Source organism: Desmodus rotundus, chromosome 8, assembly GCF_022682495.2.
Source record: "Desmodus rotundus isolate HL8 chromosome 8, HLdesRot8A.1, whole genome shotgun sequence".
NCBI lineage: Eukaryota > Metazoa > Chordata > Mammalia > Chiroptera > Phyllostomidae > Desmodus > Desmodus rotundus.
The window spans coordinates 65,128,319-65,153,767 of NC_071394.1; the positions used below are offsets into that span (position 1 = coordinate 65,128,319).

General features: G+C 37.2%; 1 protein-coding gene across 7 annotated transcripts in view; it reads left to right on the forward strand.

The window, feature by feature from the left end:
• The window catches only part of WWP1 (WW domain containing E3 ubiquitin protein ligase 1), a 108,750-nt gene that overhangs the window by 19,438 nt on the left and 63,863 nt on the right, over positions 1-25,449 (forward strand). For 3 of the 7 annotated variants that reach the window (XM_045186130.2, XM_053929919.1, XM_053929924.1), the window contains exons 2-5: positions 1,749-1,844; positions 14,087-14,177; positions 22,370-22,508; positions 23,202-23,326. In XM_045186130.2, coding sequence (XP_045042065.1) covers positions 14,108-14,177; positions 22,370-22,508; positions 23,202-23,326 — 334 coding nt within the window. In that variant the 5' untranslated portion in view covers positions 1,749-1,844; positions 14,087-14,107. Of the gene's footprint in view, positions 1-1,748; positions 1,845-3,673; positions 3,690-5,528; positions 5,630-7,619; positions 7,767-14,086; positions 14,178-22,369; positions 22,509-23,201; positions 23,327-25,449 lie in introns of those variants that run through there. The other 4 variants (XM_053929920.1, XM_053929923.2, XM_053929921.1 and 1 more) reach the window with 4 other exon arrangements.

Consider the following 25,449-nt stretch of genomic DNA (forward strand, 5'->3'; position numbering starts at 1 on the left):
ATTTAGGTCATGCAGGAATGTAAAGTTGAACAGAATTATGCTTTATTATAACAGGAATCAACTAGAAGAATTTCTGAGATACATCACAAAAGCTATCTACACAGTTAGAGCCATTCTGTTGTTTACTAAGGTTACCAGACACCCACCCTGGTGTGTCCAGACCTATGGGGTTTTCCAGGGAGCAGGATTCAAACTTGAGTGGTCTGGGCAAATCAGGACACACGGTCACTCTCTTGTTTCCTATTCCATTTTATAAACTCATTCAAATGACCAACAGTGTCTTTCTATAAATGTTCTCTCTATATAGAAGTAACATTCCCATATTGTTTAAAATTAGATTCCCTACTTTGGGTTTAAATTTTTACGAAAGGTTTGTTTTCTGCTTTCAAGTTGCAGAATCAGGTATTCTAGGGCAAGGGAGCCTGCTTGGTTCATCTCTATCTCTGCCACAATCATTGAGTTTTACATTTTGTGCTGTTGGTGCAGTAGCTTTGCCTAAATGTATGCTTTTTAACCTTCCAAGTTCTACAGTCGTACCATCCTGTCTTGTTCCCCGAGATGCTTCCTGTGGATTAGCATTGTCTTCTAGACTTGGCCTGAAGCTGGGAGTCTGTCTTCCACCATTTTTGTGTTCTTACCAAGCTTTACAGATAGATATGTGCCTGTATTTCTCTGGATTTTCCTGGTGTTAACATTGTGCATGGTATGCAAATTGGGTACGATCTGTTGTTCTTTTAAAATGGTTGCTTCTGACTTAAGAATGACATCTGAAAGTAAGCAGGCAATTAAGATGTATCCTATAAGTGAGTATTTGATTGTAACCCTGGAGGACTGAAGGCGTAGTTTATTATATACATTAAGGACTCTCTATTCTTTGCAGTTGAATAATAATGAAACTTTATTTGTTCTGTGGCATTTTTAAAGGGTTGAGTTGGACATAATCAGCTTATGTATAAATGGCCATATGTTCTGGGCCTAGGTTATGACCTAAATTCCTTTGGATGAATAACCAATTTGCTTTAAGTTTGTTAAAACTCAGGCTTTGTTTTTTCTTTTGCCATACTTGACCGAATAAGTGGCAGAATTAGAAATGCAGTCCAAGTAGTCGGACTCCAGAGCCCACTCTTAAAAACTTTGTGCTGTTTGTCTCCCACAATATGTTCCTGTTCTTAACAGTACTTATCCTAGTTATGGTGCCATCATCTACCCAGGTAGTGAGGTGGGACATTTTAGTCTTCTAGAATTTTTCTGTTAACCTTCATCTACCACATAATCTTCTGGTCAGAGATCTTGTACAATCCTCAGGTTTTTTTGTTCACACTACTAGTTGTCTTGCTTCAGATAAATTCATTTAAAAACCTACTACTAACAAAGTTATTCTTGTAAAATGCAATAGTGGCTATTCAAATCCTTCAGTGTATATCAGTTATATTCAGGATAAACTGTAAAGTACTGTGTTTTGTATACTTTGAGTGCCACATAAACTATTCCTTGGGGTTTTATACAATTTGGGCTACCCTGTTTGCCGTCAGTCTTGTCACTACACACTGTCTACCCTTCCATCCCATTGTCCAGCCACACCAAAGTTCTCTGAACGTTCCATATTCTCCATAATTTAAGACACGAACCTTCTTGTGATTCCCAAAGGTTGGATTAGTAACTTCCTCTTGGGTGCCCCCAGTGTGCTACTTTATGTTCAGCATTTATTTCAGTAATTGTCACACTGAAAGCTCTCTATTTGTTTACAGGTTTGTCTCCTCACTAGACTATGAACTCCTTGAAAGAAGGAATCGTGTCTTACTCATCTTTATATCTCCAGCATCCGGTACAGTTCCTGGTACAGAGTAAGTGATTAATAATTTTTTAAACTAAGACTATGTTTAACCATCAAACTCCATACATATTGATAATGAATTATACCTATTCATTAGGTATAGACCTAATTCATTAGGTAGACCTGGTCATAACGTTGTCTTAAAAAATAGGATCATAGACTTTTAATACTTCTGAGGCTCAGCCTCCTCATGGGTAAGATGAAATAGTACCTCCCTACTTATATGGAGTTGTAGTAATACTCAAATTAAAGAATATATATAACAGTATGTTTTAAGTGCCACCCACTTTATGTTATTAAATAAAGTGTGGGAACTGTTTGTTGAAATTGATCATTTTATTTGCTGTGTATCTTACATTTTAAGGCAAGATGGTACCATTTTTGAATCGTGTTTTGTAGTTTAAAATGGCAGTTACTGGTAGAGACATACACTCTTGAGTTGGAGGATTTATTGACATTGAACAAAAGAAGAAATAGCTTGGCGTTGGGAATCTGGGAACAGAGGCAGTACAATATTTTACCTCGTTGGCACTTTTTCCCAGTCTACATAGTGTTTTAAACTTCACAGTTGTTCTCAAATAACTAATCCTGTGCCTGTTTGTCTTTTTTATTCTCAGCAATTACCTTTCTATGTAATTCAGTAATAAAGTCCCTCGATTTTCTTTTAATCTACTTCCACATGAATTAATATCTTCACCTATTCTTCAGTCCTCATATGCTACTATGCAGAGGAAGGAGTGTCTTTTCCTTGACAGACAAAGTACACATCATCTGTGAAAGCTATGCCTTTCCCTGCTACCCTTCACAGGCTATAGACAGACCTCTCCCCATCACACCCGATGAGTTACTAATCTGCACTTTCCTGTTCTTCTTTGAATTTTTAGAAGTTCTATAATTTGAACATTTCAGTTTATATGTAACATGAAAATTAATAAAACCAAGCATTTAGGAACTAACCACTTGACTTAAGAACTAGGTCAATACCAACAGTTAGTTAATGGAGCACCTCTGTTGCCACACATTCCTGTCTTTCTTCAACCCTGAAGTAACTGCTATTCTGGATTTGTTTTCTTAAATCTCTTCTTTTAAAAATAGTATTATCACAAATATATATCTTTGGTTTGAGTTTAATAATTTTTGTTTATACACTTTTTAAAACTTGCACAAATGGTATTTTATTATAGAGGACAATCTAATTTACAGATGTTTGTACAATTCTAAGAAAACATTAAAGCATCATAAAAGAATACATAGAAAAATCTCAATATGCACATTCAAATTTATAGTAAGAAAATAGTGATGGAGACTTACTTTTTGACTGTGTGGATATTACAGTACCACAAACTAAAGCTCCTACACAGTGTGAAAATATAGCAGAAACATTTCCATACTCTAGTTTCTTTAGTTTGTGCAGAAATGTTTGGTTAGATTCATGGCGACAGCTTTTCATGTGATTGGTTCCCTTTGACCTCAGCGTTCTTCAGTGGCCTTCATTCAGTGTTTATTGGTTATGTAGCTTTTGAGATTCAGGATCCACAGTGCCCCATGTTTCTGGATTTTTTTTTTTTTTTCAATCATGGAAACATGGTATTTTTCAAAGGAAATGCAGAGCAAAACATGGGGTCATGACAACCACCAAAAGAATTCATTTCTTTCTTTACGAGTTGGAAGCATTTCTTGATGGCCTCAGTGTGGAGTGTAAAATGTTGAAGGTAGGACTGAGTGAAAGGCAGTGTTAATACTTAGAACCCCTATTTGTTTTTCTTTTTCCTTCACTGTTATGTTCCTGAGACCCATTTGTGTTGATGCCAAAGCTCCAGTCAGTCATCTCCACTGCTGTTCAATGTTCCATTGTGTGAGTCTGATTTTCATGTTTCCTTTTAGTAAGAATGCTCATAATTGGCAGATAGGTACAAACAGTTTTATAGTGTATATCTATAATGGCTCATTGAAGGACATGCAAATGTTCAGTCAGCCACACATGACAGTGCCATGTGGTAAACCTACCAGCAGGATTTTACCAATTTAAACACCTGGTACCAATGTGTAAGAGCCTCTGCTGTGCCACTTTTTGGGCCATTATTTGGTACTTCCAAAATTTCTAGTTTTTACTATTCTGGTGAGTTTAAAAATATCGTCTCGTGATCTTAACTTGTATTTCTCTGATGAATCATGACATTCTACTTTTTTTCATATACTCATTGGCCTTACAAGTTTCCTTGTCTGTATAATTCCTGTTCAGGTTATTACCTCTTTGCCTACTGTGTTGTCACCCTAACAGATTGGCCTATTAATACATAAATGTTCAACCTTCTTTTCCTACTGTAAGTCTTACTTAAGGCTATATAGATTTACCTGTAAGTATAACTTTTAATGCATCCACAATTTTATGGTATCTTTGTTATTCACTTCCCAGTATGGTTTTTTTTTTTTTTAAATCCTCACCTGTGGACATGCTTATTGACTTTAGAGAGAGGAGAAGGGAGGGAGAGAGCAGGAGAGAAACGTTGATGTGAAAGAAAAACATCAACTGGTTACTTCTCATATGTGCCCTGACTAGGAATCAAACTCACAATCTAGACATGTGCCCTGAATGGGAATTGAAAATGTGAATTTTGGTTTATGGGACAATGTTCCAACCAACTGAACCACACTAGGCAGTTCCTAGAATTTTTAAAAGAAATGTCCAGTATGTTTTTATGACCTATGAAATATTTAGAAATATTTTTTCTTTTCTCTTTATATTTTTTAAATTTATCTTTTTTTAAAAAAAATCTTAAATCTTTAATACTTTATTAGTTCAGGTTCACTCTTAGTATTTCTTTTAGGCAAAAATTCATAGGTGGTTCTGACTACTGTCACTTGCATCAAGTTGTGAGGCACATGTTAACTGGTTATCTGACTTATAGTGATGCTCAGTCTGATCTGTGGATTCAGATAGTGTCAGCATGATTACTTCATTTACAAATTTCCCACCTTGATATATGAAATTCTTCTATAAGCCTGACTATATGTGGAAATGATTACCAAATCTAAATTATGTACATGTTAAAAGCAGGAAATTATTTTTAAAAATAATAAAATAAGAATAAAATAAAAATTTCCCAACTTTTTGCTTAATGAATGGTTTTAATACCTATTAAATCATAACCTTGACCCGTATTTTATTGAGTTCTAAAGTTCTGATTTTCTAATTCTATCCTTTATATCTGCTTTTACTTCTTTTGAATTTCCCTTGTGAGGTAACCCTGAGATATAATTCATAAAGGAAAACAGAATAAATATTTATCTCTTTTATCAATTTTCAGACTAATTACTTGATACCCCACAGCAACCTTTGTTGATTTATGTCAATGATTTATTTTTCTTTTCTTTCTTAAACATCTAGATTTAAATTTTTAGAATTAAATCTATTTGATGTCTATTCTTTTTAAAATTTTTTTATTATTCTGTTATAGTTGTCCAAATTTTTCCCCTTTTGCCCTCCTGAGCTCAGCCCACCAACCTGCTCCCACAGTCAATCCCAACACTTATCCATGTCCATGGGTCATTCATACCTGTTTTTTGGCTAATCCCTCCCCTTTCTTTCTACCATTACCCCCCTACTCCTCCCCCTCCCTGGTTGTTGTCAGTCTATTCTGTGTTTCCATGCCTCTGATTCTGTTTTGCTTATTAGTTTATTTTTGTTCATTAGGTTCCTTTTATTGGTGAAGATCATATGGTATTTATCTTTCACTGACTGGCTTATTTCCCTTAGCATAATATTCTCCATTTCCATCCACGGTGTCACAAAAGGTAGGAGTTCCTTCTTCCTTTCTGCTGCATAGTATTCCATTGTGTAAATGTACCACAGTTTTTTGATCCACTCATTTACTGATGGGCACTTAGCTTGCTTCCAGGACTTGGCTATTAATAGCGCTATTATGAACATAGGGGTGAATAAGTTATTTTGAATTAGTGTTTCGGGATTCTTAGGGTATATTCCCATCAGCTGAATTGCTGCGCCAAAAGACAGTTCCATTTTTAATTTTTTGAGGATATTCCATACTGTTTTCCCCAGTGGCTCCACCAGTCTGCATTCCCACCAACTGGGTTTCCCTTTTCCCCACATCCTTGCCATCACTTGTTTGTTGATTTGTTAATGATGGCCTTCCTGACCAGTGCGAGGTTATATCTCGTGGTTTTAATTTGTGTCTTTGATGGCTAGTGACATTGAACATCTTTTTATGTGTCTATGGGCCCTCTGTATGTTCTCCTTGGAGAAGTGTCTATTCAGGCCCTTCATACGTTTTTTAATTTGATTGTTTGTCTTCCTGGCCATTGAGTTGTATGAGTTCTTTATACATTTTGGAGCTCAAACCCTTGTCTGATGTATCTTTGGTGAGTATGTTCTTCCATATAATCAGTTCCCTTTCCATTTTGATGATGGTTTATTTAGCCGTGAAGAAGCTTTTTAATTTGCTATAGTCCCATTTGTTTATTCTTTCCTTTATTTCCCTTGCCCTGGGAGATATATCAGCAAAAATATTGCTACGTGAGATATCTAAAATTTTACTGCCTGTGTTTTCTTTAGGACTTTTATGGTATCATGGTTTATATTTAAGTCTTTTATCCATTTTGAGTTTATTCTGGTGTATGGTATAAGTTGGTGGTCTAGTTTCTTTTTCTTTTCTTTTTTTTTTTTTTTTTTTTGCACATACCAGTCCAGTTCTCCCAATACCATTTATTGAAGAGTCTACTTTTACTCCATTGTATCTCATACTCCCTTTGTAAAATATTAATTGACCATAGAGACATGGGTTTATTTCTGGGCTTTGTTTTGATTTCATTAGCCTTGTAGTGTAGTTTGATATCAGGTATTGTGATCCCTCCTACTTTGTTCTTCTTTTTCAAGATTGCTGAGGCTATTCGGGTCTTTTTTGGTTCCATAGACATTTTTGAAATATTTGTTCTACTTCTGTGAAGTATGTCTTTGAAATCTTGATAGGACTTGTGTTGAATCTGTAGATTGCTTTGGGTAGTATGGACATTTTAATGATGTTAATTCTTCCAATCTGTGAACATGGTATGTACTTTCATATGTTTGTATTTTCCTTAATTTCTTTCTTCAATGTTTTATAATTTTCTGAGTACAGGTCTAAAAATTTATCTTTTATTATTGAACTTTAACTTAATTGTATTAGGGTCAGAGCCTGGGAACAACATGGTACAAATTTGAAATCCAGTGCGATTTTTATTTCCTGTTGTGTGTTTTTCTGTATGTCTCATGTATGCTTGTGAAGAAAGTTTATTTCTAATAGTTGGGTATAAGATTCTGTGTATGTTCTTTAAATTTTGCTTGTTCGTAGTTATTTTCTTGGTCCACTTGATCTATGAAAAATTGGAGTGTGTTGAAATTGTGACAAGGCCAATTTGTCAATTTCTTTCTGTAGTTCTAACAGGTTTTTAAGGCTTCTTTTTCTCTCCAGGAAATGTCTGGACAGAGATTTGATTTGCTCAAGGGTAGAGAAAGACTTGGAGAAAGCACAGGCTGTAGAAGTGTATTCTGTATAATCTTCCCCCTTGTGTTGGTCTTCACCATCAGCTTAGAGAGTAGCATACTTACAGCACTAACAGGCTGGATTTTTCAGGTTTCTTTGGCTCAGGTACAGATTTGGAGTCTTGATCCTCCTTGCCATGTTTCCTTTTAGACTCCTTCCATAGTCTTCATTCCCTCTACCTCTTGGACCATGGGAGTCCCCACTTTTGTGACACTCATCCATCTACTTGATTTGCATCTTTCCAGGTGGATCCTTACTGAGACGGTTGAGCTGCAGCCACTTCCCTATCACTGATAGTGGATCATTGCTCTGACATCAAGCAGAAGGATGAGCACTTCACCACACACCCTCCTGTGATGAAGAGGCCAGCATTACCATTAGCAGCTGATCAGGTCTGGGAGGCTTAGAGTTGAAGAGTGTCAGTCTTCTGCTTTACTGAGGATTTCATCTTCCAGAGATTTCTCACTCTTTCTCTTTTGAGCATTCTGTTCTGACTTCTGACATAATGGGGCTGAGGTCCCAATCTGAGATGACTTACTTGTGTCCTTGACCATTCCTGTTCCTGAGTGTCTTCACTTTGCAGTTTCAGTCATTCTAGTTTTTGGTTCCTGTAGATAAGGCTGGATTTCTACTCTTCCTTTGGTAGCTGCTCTTGTGGTTCCTTTTGTTCCACAGCGGGGTAAACAGGCTTTGCCCCTCCAGGGAGAAGCCACTTGGCTAGATAGGGAGGCACCAGAGGAGGAGTCATCTTCCTTAGTAGTACTCTTGAGGCTTTGATTAAATTTGGGTCTTTGAGAAGGACCTCTGTCATCAACCTGTGATCATCCATGACTGAACAACCCATGTAGTGTATTGGTCTCCCTAGCCATCTGCTTCCTCTGTAGTCATCAGCTCCACAGTACCACTACCATGGGCACATCGGCCACTGCGTGTCCTGGAGTCTTCACCTCTGCCATAGCCTCTGCAGTCTCAGTCTTGGCCTCCATAACCACTGCCATGTTTGCCTTCAAAGCTGTTGTCACCTCTCCTAAGTGCATACTCATCAGAGCTGTCTGTGGCAGTACAATTCCCCCAGCCTATTTGTTTTGTCAGAATCCCGATTTCTTTTTCATTCAAAAGAATAGTTAGTTATTCTTGTCTTTACCCTGTGTTTGATCAGCCATGTCCATGGGAATTCTGTCACCTAGAGACTCTTCATGAAGCTCAGGACACTGAGCAGGGAATCCAGATTCTTAAACTCAGCATCATCAGAACCTTTCAGGTTCTCCTGAGTGCTTGGTTCACATGGTAAATGCACTGCACTGATATTTAATCTTCCATAGAATTCCTTGGTGGAGACTTAATGTCACATCACAAGTTGGGTTCCCCAGAAGCGTCATGTAGGGTAGCAATTTGGGCAATAACTCCGGTCAATCACTGAGTTCCCAAGCAGCCCATGGAGCAGGGGTCAGGATGCAATGAGCAGTTGGAGCTGCCTTATGCATGTTGTTATTACTGTGCCAGCTGGTTAAAACATCTTCCAGTTCATCTTGTATCCATCCAGCTGACTGGTTTGGCATATGGATGCTTCCTCTACCAGTGTGGCCATCCTCAGCTGGGAGTCTCTTAGGAACATAGTTGTCTTTATTGTCTTTTTTGCTGATGTTGGAGCAGGTGGGCAGGGGCAGAACACAAAGTTAGCCTTTCTTAAGCATGCAAACTTAAGAGTTTTGTATCTACTTACTGAATTGAACCTTGTATCATTTCCTCTGTTTTCCTTAATAATGGTATTTGCTGTTATAACTAATCCCAGCTTTTTAAAATTTGTTTGCCTGGTATGTCCCTTTTCATATTTTTGCTTCATTGTATCAGTATTTTTATTCGTATGTGTCTCTTATCTCCTGAATTTGCCCATATACATTTGTTCTAATTATTTCTATATATGGACTCTCTTACTTTGTCTGTTCTGATAGTCCTAGTTATTTCTTTCTTTCTTTCTTAGCCTTTTTTGTGTAATTGACTGAATTGATTTCTTACTGTCTTCTCTTCTATCCTACCAGTTTGAAAATTATTCCCTCTTGTTGCTTTTCTTTTATGATTGCCCTCTGACAGTGCTACATAGTCTAAAGTTAAATGGATCATAATCCATCTGCTGAACAATGCATGCATTTACACCTTAACTCCTCCACTTTCTCCCTGTCCTTCCTGTACTGTATGCTTTTGTTCCTTTGTTCTACATTTTAATACTGAAAACTTTTGATTTAAATATCATAATAAGATTGTTTACAGTTATTTAATTCAGACAAGGTTTATTTAGATTTACTTGTATGCTACTAGTCTCTCCTTGCCTCTCAGCTCATCCTCCTGTGGAAAGGATGTGGATGTGTGGATTCTACTTTTATGAAACATCTCTTAGATTGTCACTAAGTAAAGGTCTTTGCTCTTGGCTTATCTGGCAATGTCTTAATGCCTTCTGTGTTCCTCAGAATTTGGTGGTAGAACCATTTTGCCTTAGCCCTTCGTAGGTACTTATCCTACTTTCTGTGTTTCCACTGTCCCTGTTGAGATTCTGCTGTCATTTTACTCCCTTCCTCTGGCTGCTTTTAACATGGTCTCTGCTTTGGCATCCTGCAGTTTCAGTGCTGTGTGTCCCAGGGCTGAATTTCTTTTTTTCTCCAGCCTCTTTTATATATGTTGTGTTTCTTAGAATTGTGGATAAATGTCTGTCATTGGTTCCAGAAAGTTAATTAATTTTCTCTCTTAATTTGACCTCCTCTTTCTTCATTTTCTGGGACTATTGAGTAGATGATATATGTCAGATCTCATTTTATTCTTCCTGTCTTTAGCCTCTTTGACATTTTCTGTTTATTTCAGCACTCCTTTTAAATAATTTTTCTGATTTATATTCAAGTTAACTGATTTTTCTCTTAAGTTTTGTCTAATCTGAATAAATGATGGACTTTATTATTCATGTGTTGATATTGGTTCATTAATTAAGACAAATACAGCACACTAGTCTAGGGTGTAATAATCCGGGAAACTAGTTGTGGAGGCTACAAAGAGACTACTAGCTTCACAATTTTTCTGTAAATCTAAAACTATTCTAAAATAAAGAGTAAATTCTGTTTTCCAAATAATGCAATGTCATTTTCATAGTCTCTTTTTGCTTGACATGTTTTATCTTTCATTGCTTAAACTAATTTTTAAAAGTTTATATTGGGTAATCATAATATTTTTTAAAGTCCTTGGCTGGTTGGAAACTATTATTTTTTATTTCTGCTGACTCACTCTTGGTGGCTTGTTTCCTTTAAGTTTTGTCTTTTATATCAGCGATCCCCAACCTTTTTGGCACCAGGGACCAGCTTCATTGAAGACAATTTTGGGTCAGGTGGTGTGGGAAGGAGGTGGAGCTCGGGTGGTAATGTGAGCCAAGCTTCGTAGGTTCACCTGCCACTCACCTCCAGCTGTGCAGCTCAGTTCCTAGCAGGCGAGGGACCAATACCATTCTGTGAGCTGGGGTTTGGAGACCCCTAGGCTCATAATTGGTTTTTCTTCATCACGGATAATCCCAGGGGCTTAAATTGGGGTGCTTTCCTGAGCATGCGCCTATGCTTCTGCTATATGATAGAGTTCCTGCTGACCTGAGCCCTCACCATTCAGCAGGCATACTGCTCTGTCTCCTGATTCCAGTGCTACTTACTACAGCATGCAGATCCAGGACAATGCTCAAATCAAATTCTTTTTTGCTTATTGCTCCCTATTTCCTCTGATACATCAACTCACTTTCAAAAAGTGGGATTTTTTTGTTTTGCTTTTTTTTTTGGCTACCATTATGTGGGTGAGAGTAGCTTTAATAATTTCTTGAGAACATAACAGTGTTTGCAAAGTGCATTGGTTTTTATTTATCCAGGATCTGTTTGCATTAAGGCAGGAAGACCTTTCAAAATATCTCCAGGATCCGGCACAAGTAATATCCCTTTTTTATTACAAAATCTTTTATTATAAAATCATAAGTAGGTAACTTTGTAACATAACAATGTCATACTCAAGCACACCATATGGCATTTAAGGTAAAATATTCAACTTAAAACGAAAAATTATTACACCCATATTACTCTACCAACCACACTCAAGCAGGCATTACTTTTGCCAGACCCTGCGTATACCAGATTACTACAAATTGAAACCCCTCAATGTCCATTGCTTTTCTTCATGTTCATTGATTTTCCAAAGCTTCCATTTCCCTTGGTTTGCGCATGTGAATAAGGCAACTGGTATACCTGCATATAGATGTCATCCTGGAGCCCATTTGCTGATCTGTAGGATGAGTAGGCCTGAATGAAGTTCCAGAACCTGTGACTAGACTACATGTTAATTAACTCAGTTACTAAAGTAGTGAGCAGTACTGTCTCTTTTGTCTTTTCACATACACAAACACATACTCATGCACACATATAGATATATAATATGTGCAACCATGAATAAGTGAAAAAGGTATAATGATTTTAGAGTATTGGCTCCCTGAATTTGGAGAAAACTCTAAATAGAAAAGACTACAAACAGGGAAAAATAACATAGATAATACTAATATTTCTCAATCTTGCCTAGAATATTCCACTTTACCTTCAGTAGGTTAAGGGTAGATGGAAGTTTAGCCTTAAAGTGTTTGTCATGCAGAAGAAAGATGAAGTAGCTTTGTTTTTTATTTTACAAGTAAATATTGGGGTGGAGGAATGAAACAGAACTTGAAAAAATATCTATAAAAAGAAACATGCTAGATTTAATGGGGACATATAATTGATGCAGCATTTAGACCCTAACTAGTCCCTATGTTTAAAAATTAATGAAGGCCTGGTTGGTGTGGCTCAGTGAATTGAGTGCTGGCCTGCAAACCAAAGGGTCACCAGTTCAATTCCCTGTCAAGGCACATGCCTGGGTTGCAGGACAGGTCCCCTGTAGGGGGCACATGAGAGGCAACCACACATTGATGTTTCTCTCTTTCTCTTTCTCCTTTCCCCTTTCTCTAAAAATAAATTAATAAAATCTTTAAAAAAAAAGTAGGATCAAGAAACTTGATCCTATTTCTTCATTTAAAAATAAAAATTAATGATAACGCGCTTTGGTTAAGACAGTTGATGAAATAGACATATATTGGGTAATAGTAATATACTAGTTAAGTTCCTGAATTTGATCACTGTACTGTCATTATTTGAGAATATTTTTATTCTTAGGAAATATACACTAAATATTAAAGGTTAAAGGGGCAAGCTACTCGGGTGGTTCAGATAATACATTCAAAGAGAGACCCAAAAAACTGGAATTTATTTATAAAAAATTGAGAATTTATGCTTACATGTTTAAACTTCAGTCACCTTCAAAGTACTCTCCACTTGATGCAATACACCTATTGAGACATTTTGTCCACTGCCCAAAACAGTTTTCGAACTTGTCAATTTTGATGCCTTTTAGTGCTTCTGCTGTTTTTTGTTTCACCTCTTCCACATCAACAAAATGTTTCCCTTTGAGGACTTTTCATCGTGGAGACCAAAAATGTGTTGCTAGGGTCAAGAATTGGTAAATAGGGAGGGTGGGATATGGGGTCATGCCAGTTTTGGTCCAAAACTGTCGAACATTTAGCACAATGGGGGTAGGTGTGCTTGTAAATCACCCGTCATGAAACAGGTAAATGTGTTGAGTCTTAAAAAAAAAAATTCACTGAAGCCGAACATAACCTCTCACAACGCCACTAGCTGATACACTGATACAGATGGATTCCTAGAATACTCACCTAGCAGGGGAAGCCTGTACTACAAGTGGCCTGCCCTCCAGAAAATAATTCTAGGGGTTTTTTTTGGGTCCTCCCTCCTATATACATAAATATTATAATATGTGATAAACAGATAAATCAGTACATCACCAGGGATACTTTGCTCACATTGACTCAGATGTGGTTTATTGGCCATATTCATCTATAATGCTTATACTACTAAGTCATAATTCAAAATGGGGGACAGCCGAATATATTGGCATAGGATGGGTTGAAAATACTGTATCAGGTGTGGGTTTTTGACGCAGATCCTGGTCCACAGGATCCTGTGTTGTGGCTGCAATAGACAAATACACACAGACTACAGAAATCCTGTGGAGAAAAAGGGATGGCATGGCCACTCTCTAAGTGAGAGAGGGCGAGAGGGCTAGAAAGAGCCCAAGAGAGAGCCGACCCCTGCCTGGACAAATTTTTATTGCTTTTCTGGGCACATTACATGGAGGATGGTCCTCATTTACTATGCACAGGTTCACTGGAGGTGATTACCTTTTACAGACAACAAAGGACAGAATACTGCTAATTACTTACTTCAAAGAGAAGGATGTTACAGCTCAAGGGGGAAACTGGCCACACTTCATACTTGGGTGGCTTAGCACAGACTTTAGGAAGTTAAAGATACTCAGTAAACATTTGCTGCCTCAATCCAGGGTGAGGGAGTTTTAGCAAAAGCAAGTCTCATAGCAGCCTAGGTACAATGCAGGCCTGATTTCCCACAGGAGAACCTGTCTGTGGGTGTGGGTCCTGCCCGCCAACCTCGCTCCCCACTGGCTTTTCCGAATGGAGGCTGGGCCACATTTCCCATGCGTGGAACACTTCCCCATAGGTTTTTAATTGATTTAACTAGTTTTAATCATATTGAAAATTACAATCTCATTTAACACATGAATAAATTGAATTTTTTTATAGGTTTAAGCTGAACTGTGGGACATGGCCACTGCTTCATCAAGGTCTGATACTAGTAATAACCACAGTAGAAGGTTACAGTTACAGGTAACTGGTAAGTTATTTTCATAACTTAAAATAGTGGTTCCCAGATGAAGCTGTCGTTTAGATTCATACTGTAGAGTATTTGTTGCAGCAGTCCTCAATGGTAGATACCTTCTAAAGGTACTTTGTTTATTCAGTGAAAATAAAGTATGTGTAGAACCTGTGCTGTATATGGAGAAGATATATCTGTCCTCTTTGATGGGAGAATTTGGATACTGGAATTAGTATCATTAAGTTGGTCCTTAAATGATTATTAGTATGGAGAAGGAAGCTGAAGGCCTTCTTTCCTTCTTTCATCCATTTAGCCATCCATTAAATCATTGGGCAAGTATTATCCATTCAGTCTTTAGGGAAATATTTATTAAGTGGAATTACATATATGAAAATAAAGGCCCTAGTTCTCCATGAATATATAGTCGTAGGACAGGTTTGTTTTGTGTGGACAGTTACCATGCAGAGTGATCATTAACTGGATGCAGTGAAAACCTAGAGGAAGGTGTCTTAGGTCTGCTTGGGATTGCAGGTGGCCTATGAATGTACAGAATGTGTAAGAGAAAGACTCAGAGGGTAACACTTGAATTCCTGCAGGAATAATAGGAATTCATATCCAATCAGAATGGCAGCAGAGAGCGTTGGAGGAAGAGGAAACAGCATTTACAAGAGCATGAAAGTACCTTGTTTTTAACTTGGGATGCAGATCATTCATTCTTGCTAGGTGGGATACATGATTCAAGGAGGAGTGGTCACTATGCCAGCAATTGTACTTCTAGAAATTTTTTTGCAGATATTGTTTGTATAAACAGTAGTTTATAACTTATAAAGTATCATTTTCATAATTACAAACAGTGTATAATTTATATAGTTAAGTATCGTTTATATTTGTGTATGAACAATATAAGTATCTGTATGGTAATTTTCTTTGAGTAATATATATGTAAAAGACCTGTACTCGGAAAACTGCACAACATTGAAGAAAGAAATTAAGGAAGACACAAACAAATGGAAGCATGTACCATGCTCATGGATTGGAAGAATTAAGATCATCAAAATGTCCATACTACCCAAAGCAATTTATAGGTTCAATGCAATCCCTATTAGAGTACCCATGACATATTTCACAGATATAGAACAAACATTTCAGAAATTTATATGGAACCATAAACGACCCCGAATAGCTGCAGCAATTTTGAGAACGAAGAACAAAGCAGGAGGGATCACAATACCTGATATCAAACTGTATTACAAGGCCACTGTCATCAAAACAGCCTGGTAGTGGCATAAACACAGGCACACAGACCAATGGAACAGAACAGAGAGCCCAGAAATAAACTCAAGTCTTTACGGTCAATTAATATTTGACAAAGGAAGCAGCAGCATAAAATGGAGCAAAAACAGCCTCTTCAACAGATGGTGTTGGGAGATCTGGACAGCTATGTGCAAAAAAATGAAACTCGATCACCAACTTACGCCATACACAAAAATAAACTCAAGATGGATAAAAGACTTAAATACAAGTTGTAACACCTTAAAAGTCCTCGAGGAAAACATTGGCAGGAAAATCTCAGACATTCCACGCAGCAACATCCTCACAGACATGTCCCCTAAAGCAAAGGACATAAAGGAAAGAATAAACAAATGGGACCTCATCAAAATAAAAAGCTTCTGCAAGGCTAAAGAAAACAGCACCAAATTACAAAGAGAACCAACAGTATGGCAAAACATATTTGCCAATGATACCTCAGACAAGGGCCTGATCTCCAAAATATATAAAGAACTCACACGACTCCACTCTAGGAAGACAAACAACCTAATTAAAAAATGGGCAAAGGCCTTGAACAGACACTTCTCCAAGGAAGACATACAGAGGGCCCAGAGACATATGAAAAGATGCTCAGCATCACTAGCTATCAGAGAGATGCAAATTAAAACCACAATGAGGTACCATCTCACACCAGTCAGAGTGGCCAACATAAACAAATCCACAAACAAATGTTGGAGAGGATGCAGAGAAAAGGGAACACCAGTGCACTGTTGGTGGGAATGCAGACTGGTGTGGCCAGTGTGGAAAACAGTATGGAATTTCCTCAGGAAACTATAAATGGAACTGCCTTTTGACCCAGCAATTCTGCTGCTGGGCTTATACCCTAAGAACCCTGAAACACCAATCCAAAAGAACCTGTGCACCCTTTGTTCATAGCAGCACAATTTACAATAGCCAATTACTGGAAGCAACCTAAGTGCCCATCAGCAAACGAGTGGATCCAAAAACTATGGTATATTTACACAATGGAATTCTACGCAGCAGAGAGAAAGAAGGAGCTTATACCCTTTGCAACAGCATGGATGAAACTGGAGAGCATTATGCTAAGTGAAATAAGCCAGGTGGTGAGGGACAAATACCATATGATCTCACCCTTAACTGGAACATAATCAGTAGAAGAAAAAAGCAAACAAAATACAACCAGACACATTGAGGTTGGGAGCAGTCTAGCAGTGGCCAGGGGGGAGTGGGGTGGGGACAGTGGGAAGAGGGGATTGCAGGAACTATTATAAAGGACACATGGACATAATGGGGGGGGGATGGTGTGGGTGGGGGAGGGAGGTGGGTTCAGCTCTGGTTGGGGGGAGGGAAGGGGAGACAAGGCATACAACTGTAATTGAATAACAATAAACATTTAAAAAAAAAAGAAAGAGGCAGGAATAAAAAAAAAGAAAAAGTAATGATGGAAAACTTCCCTATTTTGATGAGACGAAAAGTCACACAAATCCAGGGAACACAGAGAGTCCCTTTGCTTTCCCAATAGGAAACCAAAGAGGCACTTCAAGGAACATCGTAATTAAAATGGCAAAATTCCTAGACAGACAATCTTAAAGGCGGCAAGGGAGAAACGGGAAGTAACATACAAGGGAGCCCTGGTAAGACTAGCAGCTGACTTCTCAACAGAACTATTACAAGCCAGAAGGGAATGGCAAGAAATATTCCAAGTAATGAAAAACAAAGGCCTTCAACCAAGACTATGCCATCCAGCAAAGCTCTCAATTAAAATGGAAGGTGAAATATGGAATCTCCCAGACAAAAGAAGGCTGAAAGAATACACTTCCAACAAACCAGCGCTGCAAGATATGCTAAAGGGACTGCTTTAAGAAGAGGGAGAAAGAACATGAGAGAGAGAGAGGAATACAGGTACAAAGGCTGTAAGATGGCAATGAACAAATACCTATCAATAGTAACCTTAAATGAAAATGGATTAAATGCTCCAATCAAAAGATATTGAGTAGCTGAATGGGTAAGAAAACATGACCCACATATGGGCTGACCACAAAGGACTCACCTCAGAACAAAACACCTATACAGACTGAAACTGAAGGTCTGGGATATTCTAAGCAGATAGACAGGAAACAAAAACCAAGGTAGCAATACTTATATCAGACAAAATAGACTTTAAAACAAGGGCCATAAAAAGAGACCTAGAAGGAGACTTCATAATACTCAAGGGAAGAATCTGTCAAGAAGACATAAACATTGTAAATATATATGCATCCAACATAGGAGCACCCAAATATGTAAGGAAAATCCTGAAGAACTTCAAGAAAGATGTAGATAGCATCACACTTACACTAGGGGATTTTAACACCCCACTGTTAACAATGGACACATATTGCGGCATTGAACAATGCCCTAGATCAAATGAACTTCACTGATATATATCAAACAATTGTCGCAGAGCAGGAAAATACACATTGTTTTCAAACGCACATGGAACATTTTCAAAGATAGACTACATGATAGGACAAAAAAACAAGCCTCAACAGATTCAAGAATATTGATATTGAAACAAGCATCTCAGACCACAAGGGCCTGAAACTGGAAACCAACCTCAAGAAAAAAATTAAAAAATAGTCAAATATATGGAGACTGAATAACTTGTTATTTAACATTGAATCGTAAACAATGAGATCAAGGAAGAAATTAAAAACTTTCTGGAAACAAATGAAAAGGAACACACAACAGTCCAAAACCTATGGGACACAGCAAAGGCGGTCCTGAGAGGGAAGTTCATAGTGATAAAGGCCCACGTATAAAAGATAGAAATGCTTCAAATAAACAACCTAACCCTACATGTACAAGAACTGGAGGAACAACAACAAATGCATCCCAGAGCAAGTAGAAGGAAGGAAATAACCAAGATCAGTGCAGAATCGACACAGAGACTAAAAGAACAATTCTGAGGATCAGTAAATCCAGGAACTGGGTCTTTGAAAAGATAAGCAAAATTGACAAACATTTAAGCAGACTCATCAGGAAAAAAAGAGGACTCAAATAATCAAAATCAGAAGTGAAATAGGAAATATTACAGCTGCTAACACAGAAATAAAAACGATTGTAAGAAATTACTACGAAGAATATGTGACAAGAAAGTTGAAAACCTAGGTGAAATGGACAATTTTCTATAAAAGTATAATCTTCCAAAACTGAATGAAGAAGAAGCAGAAAGCCTGAAGACACTGATAATAGCTGACAAAGTCGAAGCACTAATCAAAAAACTCCCGGTACACAAAAGCCCTGGATCAGATGGTTTCACCTGAGAATTTTACAAAACATTTAAGGAAGAATTAAATCCTATCCTTCATAGTCTATTCCAAAAAATCCAAGAAGGGGGAAGACTCTCAAACTCTTTATGAGGCCAGCATCCTAATCCCCAAACCAGATATCACAACAAAGAAGGAAATCTAGAGGTAATATCATTATTGAACAGAGACACTAAATCCTCAACAAAAGATTGACAAACCACATCCAGCAATACATTAAAAAGATCACACACCATGATCACGTGGGATTCATCCCAGGGAGGATGGTACCATACTCCCAAGTCTATAACTGTAATGCATCACATAAACAAAAGGAAAGACAAAAATCACATGATCATATCAATAGATGCGGAAAAATATTTGATAAGGTACAATGCCCCTTTAAAATAAAAACACTCAGCACAGTGGGAATACAGGGAACATTTCTCAACATAACAAAGGCCATGTACAAGAGAACTAGAGCCAACATCATACTCTTGGGCATGAACTAAAAGCTTTCCCAAAAAGATCAGAAACAAGACAAGGATGTCCGCTTTCACCACTTCTGTTCAACATAGTATTTGAATTCCTAGCCACAGTGATCAGACAAGAAAAAGAAATAAAAGCTATCCAAATTGGAAAGGAGGAAGTAAAACTGTCATTATTTGCAGATTACATGAGAGTGTACATAGAAAATCCTATAGATTTCACAAAAAAACTACTCGACCTAATAAGTGAATTTGGAAAAACAGCAGGATTGAAAATGAATATTCAGAAATTGAAGGCTATTTTGTACACCAACAATGAAATATTAGAAACAGAAATAAGGGGGAAAAATCCCATTTGATAGAGCAACAAGAAACACCTAAGGAATAACTAGGAATAAAACCTAACCAAGGAGATAAAAGACCTGTACTCAAAAAACTACACATCCCTGAAGAAAGAAATTAAGACACAAACAAATGGAAACATATACCATTTTCATGGATTGGAAGAATTAACATCATCAAAGTGTCTATACTACGCAAAGCAATTTATAGATTCAATGAAATCCCTATTAAAGTAGCAATGACATATTTCACAGATATAGAACAAACATTTCAAAAATTTGGGGAATCATAAACAACCCCAAATAGCCGCAGCAATTTTGAGAGGAAGAATAAAGTAGGAGTGAACCCAATACCTGATATCAAACTGTATTACAAGGCCATTGTAATGAAAACATCCTGGCGCTGACATGAGAAGAGACACATCGATCAATGGAACAGAATAGAGAGCACAGAAACAAACCCATGTCTCTGATCAATTAACATTGGACAAAGGAGGCAGAAGCATAAAATCTAGTAAAAATAACCTCTTCAACAAATGGTGTTGGGTAATTTGGACAGCTACATGCAAAACAATGAAACTCGACCACCAACTTACACCATATTCAAAACTAAACTCAAGATGGATAAAAGACTTAAATATAAGTTGCAACACCATAAAAGTGTACTAGAGGAAAATATAGGTAGGAAAGTCTCAGATATTCCATGAAGCAACATTTTCACTAATATGTCCCCTAGAGCAAGGAGTATAAAGGAATGAAGAAACAAATGGGACTTCATTGAAATAAAAAGCTCATCCATGGCTAAAGAAGACATCCCCAGAATGAAAAGGGAAGCAAACGTATGAGAAAATATGTTTGCCAATGATACTTCAGACAAGGAAGGGTTTGATCTCCAAAATATATAAAGAACTCACACACCTCCACTCCAGGAAGGCAAACACTCCAATTTAAAAATGGCCAAAGGACCTGAACACACACGTCTCCTATGAGTACATATGGAGAGTCCAGAGACATATGAAAGGATGTTCAGCATCACTAGCCATCAGGGAGGTGCAAATTAAAACCACAATGAGATACCACTTCACACCAGTTAGAATTGCCATCATGACCAAATCAACAAACAACAAGTACTGGTGAGGTTGTGGAGAAAAGGGAACCCTAGTACACTGTTGGTGGGAATGCAGACTGGTGCTGCGATTGTGAAAAACAGTATGGAATTTCCTCAGAAAAGTAAAAATGGTGCTACCTTTTGACCCAGTAATTTCACTGCTGGGACTATACTCTTAAGAATCCAGAATCACCAATTCAAATGAACCTATGCACCCCAATATTCATAGCACAATTTACAATAGCCAAGTGCTGGAAGCAGTCTAAGAGCCCATTAGTAAATTAGTGGATTAAAAAATGGTGGTACATTTACACAATGGAATATTACACAGTAGAAAGATAGACGGAGCTCCTACCCTTTGTGAGAGCATGGATGGGTCTGGAAAGCATTATGCTAAGTGAAGTAAGCCAGGTGGTAAAATATAAATACCATGTGATCTCACCTATAAGTGGAACCTAAGCAGCAAAACAAACAAGCAAACAAAATATAACCAGAGACATTGAAATTAAGAACAAATTGACAGTAACCAGAGGAGTGGTAGGAGGGGATAATGGGGGTGAAAGGGGGAAGGGTTTTCAGGAACATATGTAAAGGAAACATGGACAAAGCCAAAGAGGGGTAGGATCAAGGGTGAGAGGTGGCAATGGCTGGGGTAGGGGAAGTAGTAGGGGGGAAATAGTGACAAGTGTACTTGAATAATAAAAAAAGAAAAAAGAAACAAAAAAAACAGAAAAAAAGAAAATAAGAAAAAAAGTCACTACAGTTACTCGTTTATGAATTTGAGGGTTGTGTGCACTGATCATCTGCATAGTTGAAAATCTAGGTACAGCTTTTTACTCCCCCAAAACTTAACTACTGATAGCCACTGTAGACCAGAACCTTATTGATTACAGTTTTTTAACACATATTTTGTATGTCATTTGTATTATATACTGTAGTAAGCTAGAGAAAAGAAAGTTGAGAAAATCAGAAGCTAGAGGAAATATATTTACAGTACTTTATGTGTTTATTGAAAAAAATCTACAGATAAGTAGACCTGTCCAAATTTAAACTTGTATTGTTGAAGGTTCAACTGTAGTTCCCTAAAACTGGGAGAGGGGGAATTGGGAGGTATTGGAAGGAAAGAGGGAGTTGACCATTAATGGTATGGGGTGCCTTTTGTGGGCAGTGACTATCTTTAAAAATCAATTGTGGTATGGTTGCACAGGCACCATTGAATTGTACAGTTGAAATGAGTGAATTATATTCCAATAACACTATTTTTGAATTTTAATTAAAAAATGGGTTCTTTTTTTAACGATTTTTTAAATTTATTTTTAGAGAGAGGGGAAGGGAGGGAGAAGGAGGGGGAAAAACATCAGTGTGTGGTTGCCTCTAGTGCGTGCCCCATACTGGAGACGTGGCCAGCAACCAGGCATGTATCCTGCCTGAGAATTGAAATGGCATCCTTTGTTTTGTGGCCTGGCACTCAATCCACAGGGCCACACCAGCCAGAGAATCAAAAATGTTTTTGAATTTTATTTCAAATGGTTATTAGTTGACATTATTACATTTTGTAATAGTGTTTTATTTTCTTTTTTTTTCAATGAAAAGAGTTGGAGTTGCAAAAGCTGCAGTTTCATTTTTGTTGATTTATTAGAACAAATACTGCTTTCTGGCTACATATATTCACTCGTGATTATCATGTTTCTGTTAGTTTCTAGTGCCAAACTAAAAAGAAAAAAGAACTGGTTTGGAACAGCAATATATACAGAAGTAGTTGTAGATGGAGAAATTAAGAAAACAGCAAAATCCAATAGTTCTTCTAATCCAAAATGGGATGAACAGCTAACCATGTAAGTACTTCATAAAAAGTATGCAAAATCTTCAAAAGGAAGTATGCTTCTTGTAATTTTTTAAAATTATTATTTTGTAGGAAAACTTCATAGTAATGACTGCCATTTTCCATTATGAGTAGACCATTTAAATCAGGGGTGTCAAACTCATTTTCACTGGAGGCCGCATCAGCCTTGAGGTTGCCTTCAAAGGGCTGAAATAATTTTAGGACTGTATATATGTAACTACTCCTTAACTGTTAAGGAGTTGAAATTACATGCGGCCCTTTGAAGGCAACCGTGAGGCTGATGCAGCCCCTGGTGAAAATGAGTTTGACACCCCTGATTTGAAAGTATAAAAAAAATTGTCAGTTCCTTGTTGGTATTTCTGAAATATGGTGTTATAAATTTGTGTATTATAACCAATGCCATCAATTGTCTTAAATCTTTAGAAATTTTTTCAAATGGAAATAAGTATTATGAAATCTCATATCATTGATGTATTGCTGGTGTTTTGGTTCACTAACTACAAAAATTCTTACCTAGATATTAAAATCCTAATGACTCAAATAGTTTACTGTGCATACAGCATTTTTCCTGAAATAAACTGAATCATGACTTTCAAACATAATTCAAGCAAATGAACTAATAGGAATTAGCAGTTAGAATAATGGTATATCATTCTATATTTTTGTTATAATTTCACCCCCACAGAAATGTGACCCCACAGACCACATTGGAATTTCGTGTTTGGAGTCATCACACTTTGAAAGCAGATGCTTTATTAGGAAGAGCAACAATAGATCTGAAACAGGCTCTGTTAATACACAACAGAAAGTGTAAGTGTTTTGTTCTAACCTTTGTTTAAAATTTATTTGAGACACTTTGAAAGTATCCAGAAACCCACAAATAAAAGTATAGTTGTGTATTTATCAGTGAAAATGTCAGTTACTTTCTGTAATTATAGTGTTCTGTGAAATGAGAAATATTTACTCTAGCCTTCTCCATCTACAAATTTACAAAATGATGTTGGTCGTTCATGACTTGCTCAAGAATACAAGTACTTGCAGAGTTATGACTATAGCACAGTGTTTTTGATTCCTAGGTGCTCGATTTTAATTAGAAGTAATAGAAAATTAATATGACTAGTAGACAGCCTTACAGAATTTAAAAATACACTTATAATAGATCAAATTTTTAGCTGCCTTTCATTCAGCCTCAGCTATGCACTTGACTCAGGTTTTAGGAATCAGTTGAATGAGCTCTAGTTCAGTTTGGAGGGTGTTGTGGGAGTTATTTTTAAAAAGAAGCAAACCAACAAAAACATGACAATTAGTGTTTTTATATTCATCTGTCCCCACTGTCAAATGAGAATATACTCACTGGTCTAGGGGTATGAGTTATTAATGAAATGGTATTATGTTTTTGAGGTATTATATTGAGAATATGTTTGATAGTTAATTGTCACTTGCATGAATAGAGTCTGCGTGTACTGAGGGCTCCAGCGCAGGGAGGAGTGTTCTGCACTGTGTGTGTTCCGTGCCCCTTTACAGAGAATAGGTTTTTAGGGATGAAGTTGGAGAGGAATGTTCTGAGAGGGAGTAAAATAGACAGAGAACAGCACTTCGATCTAATGTGCCTGTAGAGTGCCAGTGCAGTTTCTGGCAAGACACTTAAAAACAGTGGTGATATGAATGAATAGCAGGCAGGATAAAGTCCTCAGAGGCAAATTACAATATGGAGGAGGTAACTGCAACCAGAGGAAATGTTTGTGGGGCTGTGATATTCTAGGGTAATTTTAGGATGCAGGGACATGGTGTGGTCACAGTAGGGACTGTTGATATAGGAATTGAAGATGACATTTATAAAACTGTGAATCACAGACAATGGAATTCATAAGCAGCTTGAAAGTAGAGACTGTTTTATTCATCTCTGTTTTTCAGTGCTTTCCACTATCAACAGCCAAAGGTTTGAATGAGTTCAGATAAAATCTTACAGTGGAATCTGACTGTATGTGAAACACAGAGCAACATTGGACACACAAGCACATGCATGCACACACTCACATGCCCTTGCACCCCCAATAGTTCCTGAATTAACTTCTATGGAACCCTGTTTCTCAAACCAGTTTGAAAACCACTTGGCTAGAAGATCAAGTCCAGCTCCTGGTTTCTACACCTTGTGTTAATTTGGTTTATCTGATTTCCTGCTTACAGCTCAGTACTTGGCCTGCTTTGTCCAGCTTGCCTTCTCATTATCTGCTGAGTGTGTTTTCCTATCAGCTTCTTAGTATTTTCAATAATTATGCATGTATTTAGTGTGTTTTTATGTTTAATTCTTTAATATACATGGAATTATGGAGAAGGGTATAAAAAATACACCTAAGTTAATTCTGTTGCTGCCCAGGTTTTTCATGGTACTAATTTTTCTGATCATGGATATGAATGTGGCTGTTTTACTTACCTAACAGCCCCCACCCTTTGTCTTGACAGTGACTTGGGGTGCGGGCTCTGGGGTGGACTCAGTATCTTTGTCTAAATGCTATTGGAATATAACTTTTTCTAAACCCTTATCTTTCAACATAAATTTATTTAAACGTGATAAATCATTTTTGGAATAGGGTGGGGATATGTGAAACAATTTCACAAGTAAAAACATAACTAATTGTAATAACTTTCTGTAACAGAAGAAACTTTGAATATCTCTGCTATAGGGATGGAGTTTTTTCTGTAGATAATGATCCAGATTTCTCTCATGCTAAACTGTTTTTTATGGTTGCTGTGTTTACCTAAAATGGCTTTTCTTATCTCCTTCTTTCATTAGTAATGATGCTCTCTATAAGATATTTGTCTTGTATGGGACCAATATTTATATAGAACCACTTAAGTAAAGATGAAATACAAAGAATCTTACGAAGAGGACAGAAGAGAGTACCAAAATGACAATATAATAACAGACTATG